Raw genomic sequence first — 26,711 nt, 5'->3', positions numbered from 1 at the left:
CCTTTTGAGGCGGAGTATTTCAGGGAACTTTACTAACCCAGGCTTGTAGGTCAGTGGGCAGCATTCTTGGCTGTGTGTCCCTATACACCTCCATCCGCCATCACGAAGGCCTCAAAGCCCTCCGCTTCTTCCTTTCCCGCCGAACCAACCAGTACCCTTCCACCGACACCCTCCTTCGACTGACTGAACTGGTCCTCACTCTGAACAACTTCTCATTCCAATCCTCCCACTTCCTCCAAACCAAAGGAGTAGCCATGGGCACCCGCATGGGCCCCAGCTATGCCTGCCTCTTCGTAGGATATGTGGAACAGTCCAGCTTCCGCAGCTACACTGACACCACACCCCACCTTTTCCTCCGCTACATCGATGACTGTATCGGCGCTGCCTCGTGCTCCCACGAGGAGGTTGAACAGTTCATCCACTTTACTAACACCTTCCACCCCGACCTCAAATTTACCTGGACCATCTCAGACTCCTCCCTCCCTTTCCTAGACCTCTCCATTTCTATCTCAGGCGACCGACTCAACACGGACGTTTACTATAAACCGACCTCTACCTAGACTACACCTCCTCCCACCCTGCCCCCTGTAAAAACGCCATCCCATATTCCCAATTCCTTCACCTCCGCTGCATCTGCTCCCAGGAGGACCAATTCCACTACCGAACAACCCAGATGGCCTCCTTCTTCAAAGACCACAATTTCCCCCCAGACGTGATCGACGATGCTCTCCACCGCATCTCCTCCACTTCCCGCTCCTCCGCCCTTGAACCCCGCCCCTCCAATCGCCACCAGGACAGAACCCCATTGGTCCTCACCTACCACCCCACCAACCTCCAGATACATCGTATCATCCTTCGTCATTTCCACCACCTCCAAACGGACCCCACCCTCAGGGATATATTTCCCACCCTCCCCTATCAGCGTTCCGGAAAGACCACTCCCTCCGCGACTCCCTGTTAGTTCCACACCCCCCACCAACCCAACCTCCACTCCTGGCACCTTCCCCTGCAACCGCAAGAAATGCAAAACTTGCGCCCACACCTCCCCCCTCACTTCCCTCCAAGGCCCCAAGGGATCCTTCCATATCCGCCACAAATTCACCTGCACCTCCACACACATCATTTACTGCATCCGCTGCACCCGATGTGGCCTCCTCTACATTGGGGAGACAGACCGCCTCTACTTGCGGAACGTTTCAGAGGACACCTCTGGGACACTCGCACCAACCAACCCAAACGCCCCATGGCTGAACACTTTAACTCCCCCTTCCACTCTGCCAAGGACATGCAGGTCCTTGGCCTCCTCCATCGCCAGACTATGGCAACACGACGCCTGGAGGAAGAGCACCTCATCTTCTGCCTGGGAACCCTCCAACCACAAGGGATGAATGCAGATTTCTCCAGCTTTCTCATTTCCCCTCCCCCCACCTTATCTCAGTCCCAACCGTCGGACTCAGCACCGCCTTCTTGACCTGCAATCTTCTTCCCGACCTCTCCGCCCCCACCCCCTCTCCAGCCTATCACTCTCACCTTAACCTCCTTCCACCTATTGCATTCCCAATGCCCCTCCCTCCACCCTACCTTTTATCTTAGCCTGCTTGGCACACCCTCCTCATTCCTGAAGAAGGGCTTATGCCCGAAACATCGATTCTCCTGCTCTTTGGATGCTGCCTGACCTGCTGCACATTTCCAGCAACACATTTTTCAGCTGTGTGTCACAAGGTTTAAGCCCCACTCAAGAAAACCCAGTAAGGTTGGGGGTTGAGACACACATTGAGGGCAATTAGTCGACTGAGATGAATAATTTGAGGAGGTGGAAATGCGACGATAAACTGAGTTACACACGGGCTGATAGTAAAGTGAAACATGCCACAGAGGGCTGATGAGAGAGTCAATCACACACAGAGAACCAACTGGAGAGTGGGATACAAACAGGGCCGATGGTGGAGTGAGACCAGTATGGGGACACCAGTGATAGAGTGAGACATGCATGGGGGTGCCAGTGGTCGAGTGAGACAAGCATGGAGGTCAGTGGTAGAGTGAGGCATGCATGGGGGGGTCCATTGGTACAGTGGTACAGACATGGCGTGTCAGTGGTAGTGTGAGACACACATGGAGTGCCGGTGGTAGAGTGAGACACGCATGGAGTGCCAGTGGTAGAGTGAGACACGCATGTAGTGCCAGTGGTAGAGTAGGACACACATGGAGTGCCAGTGATAGAGTGAGACATGCATGAAGTGCCAGTGGTAGAGTGAGACACACATGGAGTGCCAGTGGTAGAGTAAGACACGCATGGAGTGCCAGTGGTAGAGTAAGACATGCATGGGGGTGCCAGTGGTAGAGTGAGACACGCATGGAGGGCAATGGTAGACTGAGACACACATGGAGTGCCAGTGGTAGAGTAAGACACACATGGAGTGCCAGTGGTAGAGTAAGACACGCATGGAGTGACAGTGGTAGAGTGAGACACACATGGAGTGCCAGTGGTAGAGTGAGACACGCATGGAGTGTCAGTGGTAGAGTGAGACACGAATGGAGGGCAATGGTAGAGTGAGACACACATGGAGTGCCAGTGGTAGAGTAAGACACACATGGAGTGTCAGTGGTAGAGTAAGACACGCATGGAGTGACAGTGGTAGAGTGAGACACACATGGAGTGTCAGTGGTAGAGTGAGACACACATGGAGTGCCAGTGGTAAAGTAAGACACGCATGGAGTGACAGTGGTAGAGTGAGACACGCATGGAGTGCCAGTGGTAGAGTGAGACACGCATGGAGTGTCAGTGGTAGAGTAAGACATGCATGGGGGTGCCAGTGGTAGAGTGAGACACGCGTGGAGGGCAATGGTAGAGTGAGACACACATGGAGTGCCAGTGGTAGAGTAAGACACACATGGAGTGACAGTGGTAGAGTGAGACACGCATGGAGGGCAATGGTAGAGTGAGACACACATGGAGTGCCAGTGGTAGAGTAAGACACACATGGAGTGACAGTGGTAGAGTGAGACACGCATGGAGGGCAATGGTAGAGTGAGACACACATGGAGTGCCAGTGGTAGAGTAAGACACACATGGAGTGCCAGTGGTAGAGTAAGACACGCATGGAGTGACAGTGGTAGAGTGAGACACACATGGAGTGCCAGTGGTAGAGTGAGACACACATGGAGTGTCAGTGGTAGAGTGAGACACGCATGGAGTGTGAGTGGTAGAGTGAGACACACATGGAGTGCCAGTGGTAGAGTGAGACACGCATGGAGTGTCAGTGGTAGAGTGAGACATGCATGGAGTGTGAGTGGTAGAGTGAGACACACATGGAGTGCCAGTGGTAGAGTGAGACACGCATGGAGTGTCAGTGGTAGAGTGAGATACGCATGGAGTGTCAGTGGTAGAGTGAGATACGCATGGAGTGCCAGTGGTAGAGTGAGACACACATGGAGGGCAATGGTAGAGTGAAACACACATGGAGTGCCAGTGGTAAAGTAAGACACACATGGAGTGCCAGTGGTAGAGTAAGACATGCATGGGGGTGCCAGTGGTAGAGTGAGACACGCATGGAGGGCAATGGTAGAGTGAGACACACATGGAGTGCCAGTGGTAGAGTGAGACACACATGGAGTGTCAGTGGTAGAGTGAGACACACATGGAGTGCCAGTGGTAGAGTGAGACACACATGGAGTGCCAGTGGTAGAGTAAGACACACATGGAGTGCCAGTGGTAGAGTAAGACACGCATGGAGTGACAGTGGTAGAGTGAGACACACATGGAGTGCCAGTGGTAGAGTGAGACACGCATGGAGTGTCAGTGGTAGAGTGAGATACACATGGAGTGTGAGTGGTAGAGTGAGACACACATGAGGTGCCAGTGGTAAAGTAAGACACACATGGAGTGCCAGTGGTAGAGTGAGACATGCATGGTGGTGCCAGTGGTAAAGTAAGACACACATGGAGTGCCAGTGGTAGAGTAAGACATGCATGGCGGTGCCAGTGGTAGAGTAAGACACACATGGAGTGCCAGTGGTAGAGTAAGACACGCATGGAGTGCCAGTGGTAGAGTGAGACACACATGGAGTGTCAGTGGTAGAGTGAGACACGCATGGAGGGCAATGGTAGAGTGAGACACACATGGAGTGCCAGTGGTAGAGTAAGACACACATGGAGTGTCAGTGGTAGTGAGATACGCATGGAGTGTCAGTGGTAGAGTGAGACACACATGGAGTGCCAGTGGTAGAGTGAGACACGCATGGAGGGCAATGGTAGAGTGAGACACACATGGAGTGCCAGTGGTAGAGTAAGACACACATGGAGTGTCAGTGGTAGTGAGACACGCATGGAGTGTCAATGGTAGAGTGAGACACACATGGAGTGCCAGTGGTAGAGTGAGACACGCATGGAGTGCCAGTGGTAGAGTGAGACACACATGGAGTGCCAGTGGTAGAGTGAGACACGCATGGAGTGCAATGGTAGAGTGAGACACACATGGAGTGTCAGTGGTAGAGTGAGACACACATGGAGTGCCAGTGGTAGAGTGAGACATGCATGGAGGGCAATGGTAGAGTAAGACACGCATGGAGTGTCAGTGGTAGAGTGACATACGCATGGAGGGCAATGGTAGAGTCAGACACACATGGGGTGCCAGTGGTAGAGTAAGACACACATGGAGTGTCAGTGGTAGTGAGACACGCATGGAGTGTCAATGGTAGAGTGAGACACACATGGAGTGTCAGTGGTAGAGTGAGACACGCATGGAGTGCAATGGTAGAGTGAGACACACATGGAGTGTCAGTGGTAGAGTGAGACACACATGGAGTGCCAGTGGTAGAGTGAGACACGCATGGAGTGCAATGGTAGAGTGAGACACACATGGAGTGTCAGTGGTAGAGTGAGACACACATGGAGTGCCAGTGGTAGAGTGAGACACGCATGGAGTGTCAATGGTAGAGTGAGACACACATGGAGTGTCAGTGGTAGAGTGAGACACACATGGAGTGCCAGTGGTAGAGTGAGACACGCATGGAGTGCAATGGTAGAGTGAGACACACATGGAGTGTCAGTGGTAGAGTGAGACACACATGGAGTGCCAGTGGTAGAGTGAGACACGCATGGAGTGCAATGGTAGAGTGAGACACACATGGAGTGTCAGTGGTAGAGTGAGACACACATGGAGTGCCAGTGGTAGAGTGAGACATGCATGGAGGGCAATGGTAGAGTAAGACACGCATGGAGTGTCAGTGGTAGAGTGACATACGCATGGAGGGCAATGGTAGAGTCAGACACACATGGAGTGTCAGTGGTAGAGTGAGACACACATGGAGTGCCAGTAGTAGAGTGAAACATGCATGGAGTGTCAGTAGCATAGTGAGACAAATGGAGTGCCAGTGTTGGAGTGAGACACACATGGAGTGTCAGTGGTAGAGTGAGACACACATGGAGTGCCAGTGGTAGAGTGAGATACGCATGGAGGGCAATGGTAGAGTGAGATACGCTTGGAGTGTCAGTGGTCGAGTAAGACACGCATGGAGTGCCAGTGATAGGGTGAGACATGCATGGAGTGTCAGTAGTAGAGTGAGACAAGCATGGAGGGCAATGGTAGAGTGAGACACGCATGGAGTGACAGTGGTAGAGTGAGACACGCATGGAGGGCAATGGTAGAGTGAGACACACATGGAGTGCCAGTGGTAGAGTAAGACACACATGGAGTGTCAGTGGTAGTGAGACACGCATGGAGTGTCAATGGTAGAGTGAGACACACATGGAGTGCCAGTGGTAGAGTGAGACACACATGGAGTGCCAGTGGTAGAGTGAGACATGCATGGAGGGCAATGGTAGAGTGAGACACACATGGAGTGCCAGTGGTAGAGTAAGACACGCATGGAGTGTCAGTGGTAGAGTGAGACATGCATGGAGGGCAATGGTAGAGTGAGACACACATGGAGTGCCAGTGGTAGAGTTAGACACACATGGAGTGTCTGTGGCATAGTGAGACGAATGGAGGTCAGTGGTAGTGTGGGACACACATGGAGTGCCAGTGGTAGAGTGAGACACGCATGGAGTGCCAGTGGTAGAGTGAGACACGCATGGAGGGCAATGGTAGAGTGAGACACGCATGGAGTGACAGTGGTAGAGTGAGACACGCATGGAGTGCCAGTGGTAGAGTGAGACACGCATGGAGGGCAATGGTAGAGTGAGACACGCATGGAGTGACAGTGGTAGAGTGAGACACGCATGGAGGGCAATGGTAGAGTGAGACACACATGGAGTGTCAGTGGTAGAGTGAGACACGCATGGAGGGCAATGGTAGAGTGAGACACGCATGGAGGGCAATGGTAGAGTGAGATACGCATGGAGTATCAGTGGTAGAATGAGACACGCATGGAGTGCCAGTGATAGAGTGAGACACACATGGAGGGCAATGGTAGAGTGAGACACGCATGGAGAGCAATGGTAGAGTGAGATACGCATGGAGTATCAGTGGTAGAGTGAGACACGCATGGAGTGCCAGTGATAGAGTGAGACACGCATGGAGGGCAATGGTAGAGTGAGACACTCTTGGAGGGCAATGGTAGAGTGAGACACGCTTGGAGGGCAATAGTAGAGTGAGACACGCTTGGAGGGCAATGGTAGAGTGAGACAGACATGGAGTGCCAGTGATAGAGGCTAGGGGTAGAGTGAGACACGCGTTGGGGGGGCTGGTGGTTCAGTGTGACACGCGTTGGGGGGGCCGGTGGTTCAGTGAGACATGCATGGAGGGCAATGGTGGCATGAGAACCACATGGCATGCCAGTGGTAGATGAGACATGCATTGGGGGGATAATGGTTCAGTGACACACACATGGAGTGCCAGTGGTTGAGTGAGACACCCATGGGGGGATAATGGTTCAGTGACACACACATGGAGTGCCAGTGGTACAGTGAGACACCCATGGGGGGGGCAGGGGTAGAGTGAGACATGCAGACATGCATTGGGGGGCCGGTGGTTCAGTGAGACACGCATGGGGGCAGTGGTTCAGTGAGACATGCATGGAGGGCAATGGTGGCATGAGATGCGCATGGAGGGCAATGGTGGCATGAGAAACGCATGGAGTGCCAGTGGTAGATTGAAACACCCATGGTGCGGGCAGTGGTAGAGTGAGACACGAATGGGGGGGGAACAGGGTAGAGTGAGACACGCATTAGAGTGCTGGTGGTTCAGTGAGACACGCATTGGGGGGGATGCCAGTGATAGAATGCAACACGCATGGTGGGCAGTGGTGGGGTGAGACACGCATGGCGTGCCAGTGCAAGAGTGACACATGCATGTGGGAGCCAGTAATTCAGTGAGGCATGCTTTGGGGGTAGGGGGGAGCAATGGTAGAGTGAAACATGTATGGGAGGCCAGTGGTAACCTGAGACACACATGGGGGTGCTAGTAGTAACCTGAGACACACAGGTGGAGCAGGGGTAGAATAAGACACGCATTGGGGCTAATGGTTCAGTGAGACACATGGGGCGTGAGCAGCGCTACAGTGAGACACATGGGGGTCCGCAGTGGTACAGTGAGACACATGGGAGGTGAGCAGTGGTACAGTGAGACATGGGAAGTGAGCATTTGTACAGTGAGACACATGAGGGTCAGCAGTGCTACAGTGAGATACGTGGGGGGTGAGCAGTGGTACAGTGAGACAAGTAGGGGGCGAGGAGTGGTACAGTAAGACACATTGGGGGTTGGGCAGTGGTACAGTGAGACATGGGAAGTGAGCAGTGGTACAGTGAGACACATGGGAGGGTGAGCAGTGGTACAGTGAGACACATGGAGGGTGAGCAGTGGTACAGTGAGACACATGGAGGGTGAGCGGTGGTACAGTGAGACACATGGGGGGTGAGCAGTGGTTCAGTGAGACACATGGGGGGTGAGCAGTGGTTCAGTGAGACACATGGGGGGGTGAGCAGTGGTACAGTGAGACACATGGGGGGGTGAGCGGTGGTACAGTGAGACACATGGGGGGTGAGCAGTGGTTCAGTGAGACACATGGGGGGTGAGCAGTGGTTCAGTGAGACACATGGGGGGGTGAGCAGTGCTACAGTGAGACACATGGGGGGTGAGCAGTGGTACAGTGAGACACATGGAGGGTGAGCGGTGGTACAGTGAGACACATGGGGGGTGAGCAGTGGTTCAGTGAGACACATGGGGGGTGAGCAGTGGTTCAGTGAGACACATGGGGGGGTGAGCAGTGCTACAGTGAGACACATGGGGGGTGAGCAGTGGTTCAGTGAGACACATGGGGGGGTGAGCAGTGGTACAGTGAGACACATGGGGGGGTGAGCGGTGGTACAGTGAGACACATGGGGGGTGAGCAGTGGTTCAGTGAGACACATGGGGGGGTGAGCAGTGGTACAGTGAGACACATGGGGGGGTGAGCGGTGGTACAGTGAGACACATGGGGGGTGAGCAGTGGTTCAGTGAGACACATGGGGGGTGAGCAGTGGTTCAGTGAGACACATGGGGGGGTGAGCAGTGCTACAGTGAGACACATGGGGGGTGAGCAGTGGTACAGTGAGACACATGGAGGGTGAGCGGTGGTACAGTGAGACACATGGGGGGTGAGCAGTGGTTCAGTGAGACACATGGGGGGTGAGCAGTGGTTCAGTGAGACACATGGGGGGGTGAGCAGTGCTACAGTGAGACACATGGGGGGTGAGCAGTGGTACAGTGAGACACATGGAGGGTGAGCGGTGGTACAGTGAGACACATGGAGGGTGAGCAGTGGTTCAGTGAGACACATGGGGGGTGAGCAGTGGTTCAGTGAGACACATGGGGGGGTGAGCAGTGGTACAGTGAGACACATGGGGGGGTGAGCGGTGGTACAGTGAGACACATGGAGGGTGAGCAGTGGTACAGTGAGACACATGGGGGGGTGAGCAGTGGTACAGTGAGACACATGGGGGGGTGAGCGGTGGTACAGTGAGACACATGGAGGGTGAGCAGTGGTACAGTGAGACACATGGGGGGGTGAGCAGTGGTACAGTGAGACACATGGGGGGGTGAGCGGTGGTACAGTGAGACACATGGAGGGTGAGCAGTGGTACAGTGAGACACATGGGGGGGTGAGCAGTGGTTCAGTGAGACACATGGGGGGTGAGCGGTGGTACAGTGAGACACATGGGGGGGTGAGCAGTGGTTCAGTGAGACACATGGGGGGTGAGCGGTGGTACAGTGAGACACATGGGGGGGTGAGCAGTGGTACAGTGAGACACATGGGGGGTGAGCAGTGGTTCAGTGAGACACATGGAGGGTGAGCAGTGGTACAGTGAGACACATGGAGGGTGAGCAGTGGTTCAGTGAGACACATGGGGGGTGTGCAGTGGTACAGTGAGACATATGGAGGGTGAGCAGTGGTTCAGTGAGACACATGGGGGGTGAGCAGTGGTTCAGTGAGACACATGGGGGGGTGAGCAGTGGTACAGTGAGACACATGGAGGGTGAGCAGTGCTACAGTGAGACACATGGGGGGTGAGCAGTGGTTCAGTGAGACACATGGGGGGTGAGCAGTGGTTCAGTGAGACACATGGAGGGTGAGCAGTGGTACAGTGAGACACATGGAGGGTGAGCAGTGCTACAGTGAGACACATGGGGGTGAGCAGTGGTTCAGTGAGACACATGGGGGGGTGAGCAGTGGTACAGTGAGACACATGGAGGGTGAGCAGTGCTACAGTGAGACACATGGGGGGTGAGCAGTGGTACAGTGAGACACATGGAGGGTGAGCAGTGCTACAGTGAGACACATGGGGGGTGAGCAGTGGTTCAGTGAGACACATGGGGGGGTGAGCAGTGGTACAGTGAGACACATGGAGGGTGAGCAGTGGTACAGTGAGACACATGGGGGAGTGAGCAGTGGTACAGTGAGACACATGGGGGGTGAGCAGTGGTACAGTGAGACACATGGGGGGTGAGCGGTGGTACAGTGAGACACATGGGGGGGTGAGCAGTGGTTCAGTGAGACACATGGGGGGTGAGCAGTGGTACAGTGAGACACATGGGGGAGTGAGCAGTGGTTCAGTGAGACACATGGGGGGTGAGCAGTGGTACAGTGAGACACATGGGGGGTGAGCGGTGGTACAGTGAGACACATGGGGGGTGAGCAGTGGTTCAGTGAGACACATGGGGGAGTGAGCAGTGCTACAGTGAGACACATGGGGGGGTGAGCAGTGCTACAGTGAGACACATGGGGGGTGAGCAGTGGTTCAGTGAGACACATGGGGGGTGAGCAGTGGTACAGTGAGACACATGGGGGGGTGAGCAGTGGTTCAGTGAGACACATGGGGGGTGAGCGGTGGTACAGTGAGACACATGGGGGGTGTGCAGTGGTTCAGTGAGACACATGGGGGGGTGAGCAGTGGTACAGTGAGACACATGGGGGGGTGAGCAGTGGTACAGTGAGACACATGGGGGGGTGAGCAGTGGTACAGTGAGACACATGGAGGGTGAGCAGTGGTTCAGTGAGACACATGGGGGGTGTGCAGTGGTACAGTGAGACATATGGAGGGTGAGCAGTGGTTCAGTGAGACACATGGGGGGTGAGCAGTGGTTCAGTGAGACACATGGGGGGGTGAGCAGTGGTACAGTGAGACACATGGAGGGTGAGCAGTGCTACAGTGAGACACATGGGGGGTGAGCAGTGCTACAGTGAGACACATGGGGGGTGAGCAGTGGTACAGTGAGACACATGGAGGGTGAGCAGTGGTTCAGTGAGACACATGGGGGGGTGAGCAGTGGTACAGTGAGACACATGGAGGGTGAGCAGTGCTACAGTGAGACACATGGGGGGTGAGCAGTGGTACAGTGAGACACATGGAGGGTGAGCAGTGCTACAGTGAGACACATGGGGGGTGAGCAGTGGTTCAGTGAGACACATGGGGGGGTGAGCAGTGGTACAGTGAGACACATGGAGGGTGAGCAGTGGTACAGTGAGACACATGGGGGAGTGAGCAGTGGTACAGTGAGACACATGGGGGGTGAGCAGTGGTACAGTGAGACACATGGGGGGTGAGCAGTGGTACAGTGAGACACATGGGGGGGTGAGCAGTGGTTCAGTGAGACACATGGGGGGTGAGCAGTGGTACAGTGAGACACATGGGGGAGTGAGCAGTGGTTCAGTGAGACACATGGGGGGGTGAGCAGTGGTACAGTGAGACACATGGGGGGTGAGCGGTGGTACAGTGAGACACATGGGGGGTGAGCAGTGGTTCAGTGAGACACATGGGGGAGTGAGCAGTGCTACAGTGAGACACATGGGGGGGTGAGCAGTGCTACAGTGAGACACATGGGGGGTGAGCAGTGCTACAGTGAGACACATGGGGGGTGAGCAGTGGTACAGTGAGACACATGGAGGGTGAGCAGTGGTACAGTGAGACACATGGGGGGGTGAGCAGTGGTTCAGTGAGACACATGGGGGGTGAGCAGTGGTACAGTGAGACACATGGGGGAGTGAGCAGTGCTACAGTGAGACACATGGGGGGGTGAGCAGTGGTACAGTGAGACACATGGGGGGTGAGCAGTGCTACAGTGAGACACATGGGAAGTGAGCAGTGGTACAGTGAGACACATGGGGGGGTGAGCAGTGGTACAGTGAGACACATGGAGGGTGAGCAGTGGTACAGTGAGACACATGGGGGGGTGAGCAGTGGTACAGTGAGACACATGGGGGGGTGAGCAGTGGTACAGTGAGACACATGGAGGGTGAGCAGTGGTACAGTGAGACACATGGGGGGGTGAGCAGTGGTACAGTGAGACACATGGGAAGTGAGCAGTGGTTCAGTGAGACACATGGAGGGTGAGCAGTGCTACAGTGAGACACATGGGAGGGTGAGCAGTGCTACAGTGAGACACATGGGGGGTGAGCAGTGGTACAGTGAGACACATGGGAAGTGAGCGGTGGTACAGTGAGACACATGGGGGGGTGAGCAGTGGTACAGTGAGACACATGGAGGGTGAGCAGTGGTTCAGTGAGACACATGGGGGAGTGAGCAGTGCTACAGTGAGACACATGGGGGGTGAGCAGTGGTACAGTGAGACACATGGGGGGTGAGCAGTGGTACAGTGAGACACATGGAGGGTGAGCAGTGGTACAGTGAGACACATGGGGGGGTGAGCAGTGGTACAGTGAGACACATGGAGGGTGAGCAGTGGTACAGTGAGACACATGGAGGGTGAGCAGTGGTACAGTGAGACACATGGGGGGGTGAGCAGTGGTACAGTGAGACACATGGGGAGGGTGAGCAGTGGTACAGTGAGACACATGGGGGGGTGAGCAGTGCTACAGTGAGACACATGGAGGGTGAGCAGTGGTTCAGTGAGACACCTGGGAGACGGATGCTTGACTGCAACATTTGCAGAGGACTGATGTTAGAAAGCAAAGAGTGGGGATAAAGCGGTCTTTTTCCAGTTGGTAGCTGGTGATTAGTAGAGTTCCACAAGGATCAGTGTTGGGACCATAACTAGTCTTGTTATACATTAACGATCCGGATAACGGAACCAATGGCATTGTTGCTAAGTTTGCAGATGACACAAAGATATGCAGAAGGACGTGTGCTGAGGAAGCAGGGAGGCTGCAGAGGGACTTGGACAGGCTATGAGTGCGGGCAAGGATGTGGCAGATGGAATACTATATGGGAAGATACGAGGTTACAGACATTGGTAGGTGGATGGAGGCATGGACCTCTTCAATGCAGAAAGACTTTGGAAATGTAAAGCACAAAGAGACTTGAGTGTACTAGTTCAGGATTTTCTTAAGACTAACATGCAGGTTCAGTTGGTGCTCAGGAAGACAAATGCAATATTTGCATTAATTTCAAGAAGGCTAGAATACAAGAACAGGGATGATGTGCGGAGGCTATATAAGACTCTGGTCAGACAACATTTAGAATATTGTGAGCAGTTTTGGGCCCCATTTCTATGGCAGGATGTGCTTGCATTAGAGGGAGTCCAGAGGAGGTTTATCAGAAATGATGCTGGGGATGAAGGGCTTATCATATGAGGAGCAGTTGAGGACTCTGGGTTTGTACTCAATGGAGTTTAGAAGGATGAGGGGGAATCTGATTGAAACTTATAGGATACCAAGAGGTCTCATATAGAGTGGTAATGGAGAAGATGTTTCCACTAGTAGGAGATATTAGGACCCAAGGGCACAGCCTCAGAGTGAAGGGACAACCCTTTAGAACTGAGATGTGGAGGAATTTCTTCAGCCAGAGGGTGGTGAATCTGTGGAATTCATTGCCACAGAGGGCTGTGGAAGACAAGTCATTGAGTGTCTTTAAGACAAAGATATATTGGTTCTTGATTAGTAAGGGAATCAAAGGTTACATGGGCAAAGCAGGAGAGTAGGGTTCTCAAACATATCAGCCATGACCGAATGGTGGAACAGACTTGATTGGCTGAATGGCCTAATTTTGTTCCTATATCTCATGATCTTGTGGTCACACAATGGAAAGGGAGGAACCTATAGTAAAGTGGAACAAATGTGGGGGCAGTTACAATTTGAAATATACAGTAGGGAGTCAGCAACAAAGCAGGATATATCAGTGCAGTGGCTGGCATGTTGCCATTTCTCTCTGTTGCTAGCCACCTCTCAGATTAATGGTGCTATGTTGTGAAGTGTTCAGGTTTAAGAGGAGCCAGGGCCTCTGATTAATTTCATAAGTGTATGATGCCACCATGAGGTTTCCAATGTGAATTACAATGGGCTATCCCAATTGAACCAACACCTTTTTAAAGTTCCAAATTTTTGCTGTGGCCCGGATAGGGCAACTTTAGTGTCAAGAGTGGAGAATTTTCTTCCTTTGGTGATCCAGAGTCTATGTCAAGAATCACCATCTCAACAACAGCAGAGTCTACTCATGGAGAAAGGATTCCTCAAGCTGTTTAACTCAGTTCATGGCAAAAAACAAGTAAAGTCTGCAGAGGCTACAAATCTTAAAGGCAAACAGCAAATGCTAACGACGCTCTCACACCTTCTGGTAATTGCTTTAGGTAGAACATAAGAGGAGACGACAACTTTTTTTTTACATAATATGTTGTTATGTTCTAGAATGCACCAAAAAACAGCTACTTGAATTTATGTAGCACCCTTAACATTAGTAAAGCATGCCATGGCACTGCACAAGGATGTTATCTAACAAATTTGACACTGAGCTGCATAAGGGGATATTAGGGCAGGTGAGCAAAAGCCCAGTCAAAGACATCTGTTTTAAGGTGCAGCTTAAAGGAGGGGACAGGGAGGTTTAGCAAGGAAATTCCAGAGTTTTGTAGCTGGGTAGATGATGGCATGGCTATGAATAGCAAGCAAAGCGAAAGTGAATACATGTACACAAGAGTTCAAAATTAGAGGAATCAAGAGAAGATTATGGGGCAGAGAAAGGAGGTGTGACTATAAAGGGGTTTGACCAGGAGGTTGAAAAATTAAAAACTGCAGTTTTGCCAGACCAGATATCAGTGTGAGGCATGTCCACAATGGTCACTAGTCTCATTCTATCTGATGATCTCACCCCATTGCCTCCAAGCCTATAGTCTACCCTCAACCCTGCATAGGTGGTTTCTACCTCCTTCCCAAAATCCCTACAGAACTCATCTCTTTCTACCTTGACTCAATTGTTTTCCCCACTTGGCCAGTCCCTTCCCATTTATATCCATGATTTTTCTGAAACTTTAAGTCAGTTTCAAAGCTTCCAGTTTGGGGGCTCCAGCTACCTCCTCTTCAGCATGGACATGTAATCCCTTTACAGGTCCATTCCCCACCAGGATTGTCTTGGGGCTCACTACTTTTTCCTGGAAAAAAAAGGGGCCTGAACTGTCCCATTCCTCCACCTAGCTGAGCACACCCTCACTTTGAACAACTGCCTCTTTAACTTCTCTCAATATCTTCAGGTCAGAGGTGTGGCCATGGGTACTCACATGGGTCCCAGTTATGCCTGTCTCCTTGTGGGATATGTGGAACATTCCTTGTTCCAGTCCTATTCAATCCCTTCCCCACAACTCTTTCTCCAGTGGATTGATGACAGTATTGGTGCTGCTTCCCTCACTCTGGAATTAGGAAAGTTTATCACTTTCACTTCCAATTTTTACTCTGCTCTTACCTTCACCTGGTCCATCTCTGACTCCTCCCTTCCCTTCCTCAACATCTCTGTCTCCATTTCTGGGGATAAGCTGGCCACCAATATCCACTACAAAAAAACCCAAAAGAACTGCAGATGCTGTAAATCAGGAACAAAAACAGAAATTGCTGGAAAAGCTCCGCAGGTTTGGCAGCATCTGTGGAGAGAAATCAGCGTTAACGTTTGGAGTGATCATTCCTCAGAATGGTGTAAATATCCACTACAAACCCACCAACTCCCACAGGTACCTGTGGGACTTTATTCCATTCTCCCGGATCCTCCATCGCCGTCACATCTGTTCTGATGATGCCACCTTCTATAAGGGGGCTTCCAAGATGTCCACCTTCTTCCTTAACTGAGGATTCCCCATCACTATGGTTGACAGGGCCTTCAGTTATATCCAACCCATCTCTCACACTTCAGCCCTCATTCTTCTCCCTCCCACAACAGTGACAGGGTCCCCTGGTCCTCACTTACTACCCCACAGCATCCACATCCAAAGGATGATTAACTGCCATTTGCGTCACCTCCAGCTGGGTACCACAACGAGACACATATTCCTTTCCCCTCTCTTGTCAGCCTACCACAGGGACCATTACCTTTGGGACAACTTGGTCCACTCATCATCCACTGCAACACTTTCCCACACCCCCATGACACCTTCCCATGCAGTCACAGATGGTGCAATGCCTGCCTGTGTTCTTCTGCCCTATTCACAATCCAAAACCCCAGACACAACTTCCAAGTAAAGCAGTGATTTACTTGCACTTCACTCAGTGTAGTTTATTGTATTTTCTACTCACAATGTGGTCTTCTCTACATTGGTGAGATGACATGCAGACTGGATGACCAGTTATTTCTGCAAACATGACCCTGAATTTCCTGTTACCTGTCATTTCAACACACCATCGTGTTCCCTGGCCAACATCTCTATCTTGGGCTTGCGGTAGTGCTCCAATGAAGCTCAGTGCAAGCTGGGAGAATAGCATCTCATTTTCTGCTTTGGTACCCTGCAGCCTTCCAGACTCAACACCAAGTTCAGTAATTTTAGAACTTGAGAATTTTTTCCTTCGTCCTTACCTCAACCCTCATGACCAAGCCTTGTCATCACATGAGCTGCTACCACATACAACCCATTGTCAGCTACTGATGGTCCCCATTAGCAGCCATGATTCTCCCAGGCTGACCTCTACCCATTCCTTTGTCTGCACAAGTGCTTTTCTCTCTCTCTGGGCTCCACCTCCACCCATTGTTTACTCCTCCCTCACCCCACTCTATCTTCAGTATATATACTAACCTTTCTGAGCTATCATCAGTTCTGAAAAGGATAACTGGACCTAAAACTTTAATTCTGCTTTCTCTCCACAGATGCTGCCAACTTGATAAGTTTCCCTCGAAATTTGTTTTTGTTTTAGACCTGTGAGGGTTGGGTGGATGGGATATCGTGCGATTTAGGATATGGGAAACAGAACTTTGGATGACCCACAGTTACAGAAGTTAGCAGACTGACCGTAGAAGCAATGAACTAGCCTGAGTCCATTAATGAGGGTTTCTATTGCAGACTGAATAAGGAAGGGGCAGAGATGGGTGATGTTAAGGAGTTAGGAGTTTGTGATTTTGGTGAAGCAGCATTGGTGAAGGTAGGACGCATGCTGGTCATTCCAAACTAAATTTCACTGCTTTTATTGTATATGTGCAACCCAGATGCAGACGATCATGTATGACCTAATCACAGAGCTGAACGATCGAGGTGAAGACCTGGAGAAGCAGATAATGAGCCTGGAGAACAAGTTGGAGGGACTGACGAGCAGCTTCCATGCCCTGCCAAGACTGATCGCTGACACCCTGCAGCAACAGCAGCAGCAGATCCTCAGCGCTATCACTGAAGCTGGCAGTACACATGGTGACTCCCAGCGCTCTGACAGCCAACTGGGACTCAGCTCCCCCTCCTTCCCAACTCCTTGCACCAGTTCCAGCAGTTGTTAGGGCCCTGAACTTTGGACCAGGAGTGATTTATTTTTCCCCTAACACTTCCCTCCCAAGCCCCCCCAATCCACCCTTCACTTTGGCTCTATGAACAGAAAGATGGGGTTACAGGCATATAGGACCAGAGCTTTCATCTTACTCAGAACTGCCTTTTACCCTCTTTCTTCCCCTTGGGGTGCTGACACTCCCTCTCCGCTGCTCCTCTGCTATACAGACCCCACCCTTCAACTCCTTTCAAGATGCTGCCAGATGAGGCAAAAAGATAGGAACAGGTTGAGTTCTGAAACAAGGAGACTGAGTGTGCTGGGTGAGGGATTTGCTGGCATGGAGCAGAAATAAGGATTGCCCTCTCACAGGGGCTGAAATGTGGGTCTTCTTCAAACAATAGCAAAACCTGCAGCCATCACTAGGAGAGAGGAGCCTTCCTGTCACTGCCTGTTGCCAAAACCATGATTTTCTTTTAAAGGGAAGAAGAAATACATATATAAACAAAGAATATATATAACTGAATAAAGCACAACACAAGCCTCTTCACTGGTGGGTGCAGCTATCAGCATACTCCTGCCTGCTTTAAGCTTGGCACCAGCTTGTCTGGTTTGGTCACATTTAGGAGCCTGTGGCTTCCAATCCCAGTACAGAATTTGAGCCCATGATCCAGGCTGACCAATGCTCCAGTACAGTGGTGAAAGTGGATATCACAAATTTCACAACTGACGTCCTCTGTTGGGTAGAGATTTCTCCCTGGTGTTCCGGAGCCAAACGTCAACCAAAAAAAAACAAAGCAACAAAAATGGGTTAACTGGTTGGCTTGTCCAGATGCAACCTAACAAAACAGGAGTGATTCCTGATGAGAAAATCACAACCACACCAGGAGCAACTGGGGGAGGAGAAAAGTACTTTGACCTTTCTTAGGGCCTTTCAGTCGAGGTCAGTTTGGCTTTGTGTTTGAAAGCCAGCCAAAATGATCCTTCTGTTTCCCCAGCGATGCAATGCTAACAGAAAGTTTGATTTTATGCAAAATTCTTGTCTGCCAGCCTATAGGGCGAAACGAACGAGTTAAACAAAGAGTGGTGTCCCAGCACTGTATGTGTGTATTAGACAAGGAGAGAAATGACCCTTTCAAAACATGTTTTTTTTTAAAGAAGAGAGACTGCTACTTAGAAATTACATAGAATTTACAGCACAGAAACAGGTCAATCCTGGGCATCAAAACAAATGTAGTCGCACCTTGCCTTTGCAATGCCTCATTCTTTTCTCAAGAAGACAAAATGAAAGGTTAACCTGACTAACTCGGAGAAGAATGTTGAAACCCCAGAGGGACTATTTATCAGTATCTGTATTAATTTTATATCAGTATAATGGTGATGGATTTGCTTCTTCAGTATTACTCAGCTGTTAAACTGTCCAGGGCTGGCAATAGACTCTCACACATTGTGTGAAAAATTAGCTTCAACCAGAGTGGTCAACAGTATGGTGCATCCTTTCGTTATGAAGTCCCGTCTTGCTGCATTTCCCCTGCTCTCTCCAGGAGTGGGGTGAAGATGAGGGAGTGGGGCATAGAATACAGGATCCAAAGGCATTGACAACCTCCCAAACCCCTAGCCATGCCCCATTCTTCATATGTGACTCCAGATGATGAGACTGAGGGATATAAGTTGTGAAGACGATATAAGGAAGCTAAAAAAGGGCTACAGGTGTGTTAAGTGAGTTGGCAAAGATAAGGCAAATGGAGTATAATGTGGGAAAATATTAAAGTATCCATCATGACAGAAAGAATAAATAGAAGCATATTCTCTAAATGGTGAGTGTGCAGAGCTCTGAGATGCATGCTGAGGGGTATCTGAGGTATCCCAGTCATAGAGTCACACAGCATAGAAACACACCTTTCAGCCCAACTCATCCATGCCAACCAGATATCTGAACCCAATCTAGTTCCCTTTGCTAGCATTTGGCCCAAATCTCTCCAAACCCTTCCTTCTCATGTACCCATCCAGATGCCTTTTAAATGTTATAATTGTACCCACCTCCACCAATTCCTCTGGCAGCTTGTTCTGTACATTCACTACCCTCTGTGTGAAAATGTTGTCTCTCACTCCCTTTAAAATCATTTCCCTCTCAACTTAAACCTACGCGCTCTAGTTTTGGATTCCCTACTGTGAGGAAAAGACCTTGGCTAATCACCCTATCCATGCCCCTCATGATTTTATAAATCTCTCTAAAGTCATACCTCGCCCTCCGAGACTCCAGGGGAAAGTAGCCCCAGCCTATTCAGTCTCTCCCTCTAGCTGAAACACTCCAACCCTGGCAATATTCTTATAAATCTTTTCTGAACTCTTTCAAATTTAACAACATCTTTCCTATAGCAGGGAGACCAGAATTGAACACAGTATTCTAAAAATAGTCTAATCAATATCCCATATAGCCACAATATGACGTCCCAACACCTATACTCAATGCACTGACCAATAAAGGCAAGAGTGCCAAATGCCTTCTTCACCACCTTATCTACCTGAGACTCCACTTTCAAGGAACTCTGAACCTGCGTTGGTCCCTTTGCTCGGTAACACTGCCCAATCCCCTGCCATTAATTGTACAAGTCACACTCTGATTTGCCTTACCAAAATGCAACTCTGTTTAAATTAAACTCCATCTGTGACTCCTCAGCTGGTTGGTCCATCTGATCAAGGCCCTGTTATACTCTGAGATAACCTTCTTCATTATCCATTGCATCACACTTTTGGAGTCAGCTGTGAACTTACTAACCATACTTCTTATATTCACATCCAAATTTTTTTTAGGTTAGATGCCCTACAGTGTGGAAACAGGTCCTTCGGCCCAACAGGTCCACACCGACCCTCCAAAGAGTAACCCACCCAGACCCATTTCCCTCTGACTAATGCACCTAACACTACAGGCAATTCAGCACAGCCAATTCACCTGGCCTGCACATCTTTGGACTGTGGGAAGAAACCGGAGCACCCGGAGAAAACCCACGCAGGCACAAAGAGAATGTGCAAACCCCACACAGACAATCACCCAAGGCTGGAATCGAACCTTGGTCCCTGGCGCTGTGATGCAGCAGTGCTAACCACTGAGCCACCATGCCATCCGTATTTAAGAAATCTAAGAAGGATAGTATGCAGATACAGCAAGTAACAAAGAAATCCTTTAGAATGTTATGTTTTATTGGAGGGGAATTAAATGCAAGAGTAAGAAAATTCTGATTCAGTTGTATAGGGTATTGGAGAGATGACATCTGTGTACAGTAGTGGTCACTGCAGTTATGGAAAAATGTTAATGTATTGGAACCAATTCAGAGAAAGCTTACTAGATTAATACCTGGAATGAACAGATTGCTTTATGAGGAAAGGCTACACAATCTAAGCCTTTATCCTCTAGTGCTTAAAAGAGTCTTAATTCAACATAGACAGTCCTGAGGGGACTGGACAAGGAAGATGTGAAAAGGATATTTCCTCTTGTGGGAGAATCTAGAACTAGGGATCATCGTTTAAAGTATCCATTTAAAACAGAGAGGAAGACTTTTATTTCTCTTAGAGGGTTGTGAACTTCTTTGGAATGTCATTTCTCAAAAGGCAGTGGATACAGAATCATTAAACAATTTAAAACAGAGGTAGATAGATTCTTGAGTATAAAGGGGATGTAAGGTTATTGGGGTGCATGCAGGAATGTTGAGTTGAGGTTAAAACATGATCTTATTGAATCATGGAGCAGGCTTAAAGGACCAAATGGCCTACTCTTGTTCCTTGTTTATATGATTACTCCAGAAGGCATTACAATGGAATCTGACCTTTAGCTTCATGTTTGTACTTACCTCACCCCCTGAAACCTCTGGATGGTGAGGACGAATGGAAAGAATAGCTGTATAACCCTTCTCTAACCCACGCTTCTCCAAGTCCATTTAAAAGATGAAACATATCCGCCATCATTTAGCTGACACTTACTGATCACCAGCGCCCTGCAAACACTCCAGCACCCCCCAGCCACAACCCCTTCCCCCCCCCTGGCTCCCACCAATCCCTACAGCGCCCTCTTTACACCTTTTTCTCCAGTTGGATTTTTAATGGGATGCTGTTTGGGCTAAGGTGAAAGTGATATAGCACTATTTAAACTTTCAAAACTCTATTACAAGCACAATGGGACAAATAGCCTCCTGTTCTGTATTAATCTCTGATTTCGTGGAAGATACTGGATTAATAGGGGAAAGCCGGTATCGAGTACCTTGTCCATCTTACCAAGAGCATGTGAGACTGATTTTTCACAGATGGAGATGCTAGTGGCACCAAGCTTAGTTTTCAGAGAGAGAACTGAAGGAAGGAAAGGAGGCTGACTCGTTTGGTGTTCTGTGGAGGAATTAATTAGACTTGGAGATGGTGCATTTGAATTCTGGAAACACAGGCTGGATACAGGGCACAGAAAGACTTCTGTTGAGGGTCAGTTTGGGACGTTAGCAGGGTCAGGAGAGTTCATACTAGCACAGACATAATTAGTTTGATAAATAAAGACAACAGCTGTTGCAACAGATCATTTGGATCTGCTTTTAACTCACTCAAAACCCATAGTAGAGACTATAGAAATAGGAGAGAGACTATCTATCAGAGGGAAAACTTATCTGGTATTTCATCCTGTCCCAACTAGAAGAGAGACTTGTGAAGGAAGATAGTCACTTAAAAGTCTCAGAGACATAATAGAAAGAGGTTGTGAGTGAAAGAGGGAAATGGAATCTGAAGAAAAGTGATAAAAATAGATAGAAACATTAGTGGAAAAATAAAGCAGGGAGGATGGTCATGGGCAAAGATATGAGTTGCGATCCTGGGGAAAGGATGAGAAATAGGAGACAGTGTGGTGAAACTGGATTTCACCTACATGAAGGATGGAAACATGGGTAAGGAGATTTGGTATTTGGGAGGAACAATGAGAACTGTTCGGAGGTGGCCTGTAAACACTCCTCCTGACTTTCAGTCCAGTAACAATCAACACTGGATGTGGGGTATATCGAATGAGGTATTCAACCCCTCCTGTTTCACGTCCCTTCCTGTGTCCAGTTTCATCTCAAATGAATGAAGGAGGCCAATGACATGGAAAGGAACAAGGATACAGATCTGCAAAGCAGGATAATGATAAAGGCAGTGACAAACTATGACTAACAGCACAGAGAAAATCAGGTAACAATCTATAGCAGGCTACATAACAATGACTTGTTTAGATTTGCACGGCTTAAAAGCTAGAATTATCCTTCTGTAAACTGTCTGGAAAGCTGTTTGCAATATCCAAATACCCTTACCTTGGTCAGATTCATAGAGTTTTTTTTATTTTTTTATCTGTATGGTAAATTTAAAAGTATTTTAAAAAGTGCTTCAGCTAAAGTATTTTAAAAAGTGCTTCATCCCTTCTAAGTCACATTGATTAAAAGCGGAATAAAAATACCATTCCGAAGAAGAGTCACATTTGACTCAAAATGTTGACTCTTTTTCCTTCTCCACGAGACTGCCAGAACATCTGAGTATTTCCAGCATTTCTGTTTTTTTTTATTTCACACTTCCAGCATCTGCAATATTTGACTTTTATAATAAATACCATTCTTCTGTTATCCAGAGATCTAATTTGAACTACTTTCTGCAGGTAATTAAGGGTGTCTGTACAAGTTGCTTCCTGTCATTTGACTGGCAACAATATATATCATATATATGCCACTCATTTATATTAAGACAAAACCAAGGCACAGAACTGTCCTGAAACCTGAATTCAAACAGCCTCCCCAGTGCAATACTGAGCCAGAGTGGATCCCAGTTTCCAGCTTGGTCCGTAATGAATTAGTTTAATTTCATTGGAGCAATGACAGAAGTGTTACAGTTGGACCTGTGACTCCCAGACTGAGAAGGGACTTCAACAACAAGACCTGCTGCCTTTCATCACTACATAGTGAGAAAGGACTGTGGGTATGTGAGGACATCAAATGACTAGACTTGGATTGGTGATGCTCATCACTGCCAAGGCTTATGTGGAAATCAGCCAACTAGGTGAGGGAGCAGCGGTTGGGATCTAATTCTAAGTGTGTTCCCCACCAAGTGTCAGCAAAGTGGGAAGGAAGTTGAAAACTGGAGATTATGTTTCTGAACCCGGTAACTGGGTTATATTTTGGGATAAGAAAATCTGTGGCCCCATTATCTAATGAGCCCTCCAAATCCTGTGTCATCTACTGATTGCCAATTTAGGACAGGATAATGTGTGTTTCCATGGAATTAAACAATTGGTTTCATTGATCTTATGTGTGATCATTGATCTCCTGGTTTACAATCTAGTTCCTAACAGTGCCTGGGAGCAAATGTGTCCATTATATTTCATTGAATTTTAGAGCACAGAAATAGTTTATGCTGGTGTTTATCCTCCATATATGTTGTTTAGATTTTATCAGAATGTTCAAGTCATCCTAAAGGGAATACTCTTTTAGCACCCTTGGTAGGCTCTTTCTTGCTCTGGAATCATTCCATGTGTTCCACATTAACCATGAGAAGTGTCATGGCTAAGTTCAATCTTCATCCAACTGACATGACTTGCAGAAAAAGGGACTATGAAAAAGGGGGTAGTGCTCAGTAGTGGGAACCCTGCTTTTCTTCTGCTATACTCCCAAAAATGCCAAGATAAATAGTTATGCTCCATTGTTGACCCTGCTAAGGTTCAACTAACTCATTACAGATTAATAATTGAAACGGAATCCTTCCTGCTCTATATCTTTCAGTACCACACTGGGCTGCAAGTTTGGGTCAATGAAATCAAAAGAGCTACACTATAAATAGCTACCAACCTGCAAAATTTAGATCAATTCATGTAAACTATACATGGCTACTAGTTTGGGATAATGAGGCCTAGTGTTGTACACTAAAAATGGCTATCAGTCTGCAAGAGTAGATCATACAAATTGACAAGAATGTGGATGCAGAGATGTTGCTGAGCTGAAAATAATTTATTTTCTAGTTTCTCCAACTTCTTTTCCCACCATCAGACTAGCAGTGTGCACACAGGTACAAGCTGAGATTTGTTGACAATGATTGCAGACATCTAATATGTTGCTTGGTCATCCACTTTCCATCTCCATCTGGTTCTTGGCTTTGTTTTGGTCATATGTGCAGTGTTGTTATAGCCAAAATCAGACAAGGTCTAATCAATGGTTTAAAACTGTTCACTGTACAAAGTGCCTTGGACTTCAAGCTAAGGGGTCATCATATCGAAGGATATTCATTAAAGGCTTTAGAAACTAAATGGAGTCTCTGACTATTTATTCTCACTGAGAACTTGAAGTTGTTATAACTCAAAGGGACTGGAATCTAAAAAGGATACCATCAGAGTACTGTTCAGTATTGTGCTTTATAGCTCTGGAATAGACGGGAAGGAGGCAAAATAAGTCCGGTGCTGAAAGTATTAAATCATAAAGTCAGATTGCTTAGAGTTAGCTTTTATTCCTTCTAAAAAAAAATCTAAGCCATCAATTTCCTTTAAAAATCTGCTGAACAAATCCAGGATGAGGGTCTCTAATCCTGAAAACCAGAGCGAGTGGAAACAAACCCTTCAGAATTTGAACAGACCTGAGTTTAGCTTACAATCCATTACAAATCCACTGACTCCCACAGTTACCTTAACTATAAGTCCTCACACCCCGCTTCCAGTGAAGACTCTATTCCATTGTCCAAGTTTCTGCATCACCATCGCATCTGTTCTGATTATACCAGCTTCTACAGGGGGCCCCCCACCTTCCTTCCCAGCCCAGGATTCCCGCCACTTTAGGTGACCCATATCTGACCATCTTCTCCACTTTGTCCTCATCCTTTCTCCTCCTTCACACACGATGATAGGGTGCCCTTGTTCTCACTTACCACCCCACAAGCATCCACATCCAGTTCGATGCTACCTCCAGTTCGATGCTACCACTTCACAGATTCCCTTCCCTTTGCTTGTCAGTCTTCCACAGGGATCTTTCATCCCGGGTCACCCTGGTCCACTCCTCCACACCCAACACTTCCTCATACTCCTACAGCATCTTCCCAAACAATCACAGAAAATGACCTGCCAGTTTACTTCCTCCTTCCTCATCATCCAAGACACACCTAGACATACCTTCCAGGTAAAGCACTGATTTACTTGCACTTCACTCAATGTAGTCTACCGTATTTGCTCCTCACAATGTAATCTCCTCTACACTGGGGAGACAAAACGTAGACTGGATGTCTGCTTTGCAGAACACCTACCTTCTGTCTACAAAAATGACTGTGAGCTTCCCTTTGACTGCCACTTCATCTCACCACAGTGTTCCAAAGCTCAGCACAAGCTAGAAGAACAGCATTTCGTTTTCCACTTGGGGACTCTGCAGCCTTTGGGACTCAATATCAAGTTCAATAATTTTATAGTCTTCTCCCACATCTTTCAGCCAATCCCCACATACACCAAACCTTGTCATCGCATGGGCAGCTACCACATATGGCCCATTGTCAGATACCGATGGTCCCTTAGAAGCCATTGATTCTCCCAGGGTGACCTGTACCCAATTCCTTTGCCTGCCCAACTATCTTTCCGTCTCTGGGCTCCATCTCTACCGATCGTTTACTCCTTCCCCACTCCCCGCACACTTCAGCATATACACCAACCTTTTTCTAGCTCAATTCTAAAGAAAGCAGTAAACCCAAATGTTAACTATGCTTTTTCTGTACAAATGCTGCCAGATCTCCTGAGTTTTCCCAGCATTTTCTATTTTTGTTTCTGATTTCCAGTATCTGCAGTTCTTTGGTTTACTTCTGTTTACTGCTTTTAGCCTTCCTTAGTTTAATGGGGACTTACCTACAGTTGAGATCCTGACACAGTGTATGTTGGAGACCGTATATTCAAGCCTTACCTTGCTGTCACAGCTGAGCTTTCTCATGGACATCACTGGAGCTCTGGTTCAGCAGCACAAGAAAATCAAGTACAGTTGTGGAACCCAGCTGGTGGAGGTGGGTTAAAATCTGAGATATACAGAGTAGATTGCTTGGTAAATCACAAATCTGGGCGCAAGAAATCTTATTTTATGCATTTCTCAAATTTCTGGTGCACTATTAAAAGCTGATCCATCATTGTCAGATTGTTTATGATTTAAATCTTTCTTTTTCCATTTCCATAAAATTAAATTCATCCAATTGCTGTATCCCAATTTACTAGGAGAAAGTGAGGACTGCAGATGCTGGAGATCAGAGTCAAGATTGTGGTGCTGGAAAAGCACAGCAGGTCAGGTCAGAATCCTGATGAAGGGCTCTTGCCCAAAACGCCGATTCTCCTGCTCCTCGGTTGCTGTCTGACCTGCTGTGCTTTTCCAGCACCACACTCTCGACTCCAAGTCTTGTTCATCCACCACTCCTGTATCACTTGCTTTTGTACCTGGTTCAAGGATAGCACAAATATGAATTTCTCACCCTTGTTTTTAAATACCTCTATGGTGTTACCCATCCCTGTCTCTGAACCTTCCTCCAGGCCTAACTGTTCAATATCTCTCTGTCTCTTCAATTCTGGCTTCTTAACCATCTTCGACTTTAATTACCCCACCAAAGGTGCCTTCTGCTGCC

General features: G+C 48.6%; 1 protein-coding gene across 2 annotated transcripts in view; it reads left to right on the top strand.

Moving 5' to 3' along the window:
- Positions 1 to 24,384, top strand: part of LOC122547983 (small conductance calcium-activated potassium channel protein 3-like) — a 153,249-nt gene extending 128,865 nt beyond the window's left edge. For both annotated transcript variants that reach the window (XM_087985050.1, XM_087985049.1), the window contains one exon: positions 16,825 to 24,384. In XM_087985050.1, coding sequence (XP_087841176.1) covers positions 16,825 to 17,106 — 282 coding nt within the window. In that variant the 3' untranslated portion in view covers positions 17,107 to 24,384. The remainder of the gene's footprint in view (positions 1 to 16,824) is intronic.
- The last annotated feature ends 2,327 nt before the right edge of the window (positions 24,385 to 26,711 follow it).

This window comes from Chiloscyllium plagiosum, unplaced genomic scaffold, assembly GCF_037043375.1.
Source record: "Chiloscyllium plagiosum isolate Xiang-an unplaced genomic scaffold, Cpla_swu_hap1 HiC_scaffold_50, whole genome shotgun sequence".
In the NCBI taxonomy this organism is placed as follows: Eukaryota; Metazoa; Chordata; class Chondrichthyes; order Orectolobiformes; family Hemiscylliidae; genus Chiloscyllium; species Chiloscyllium plagiosum.
This window is presented reverse-complemented; position numbering and strand designations above follow the sequence as displayed.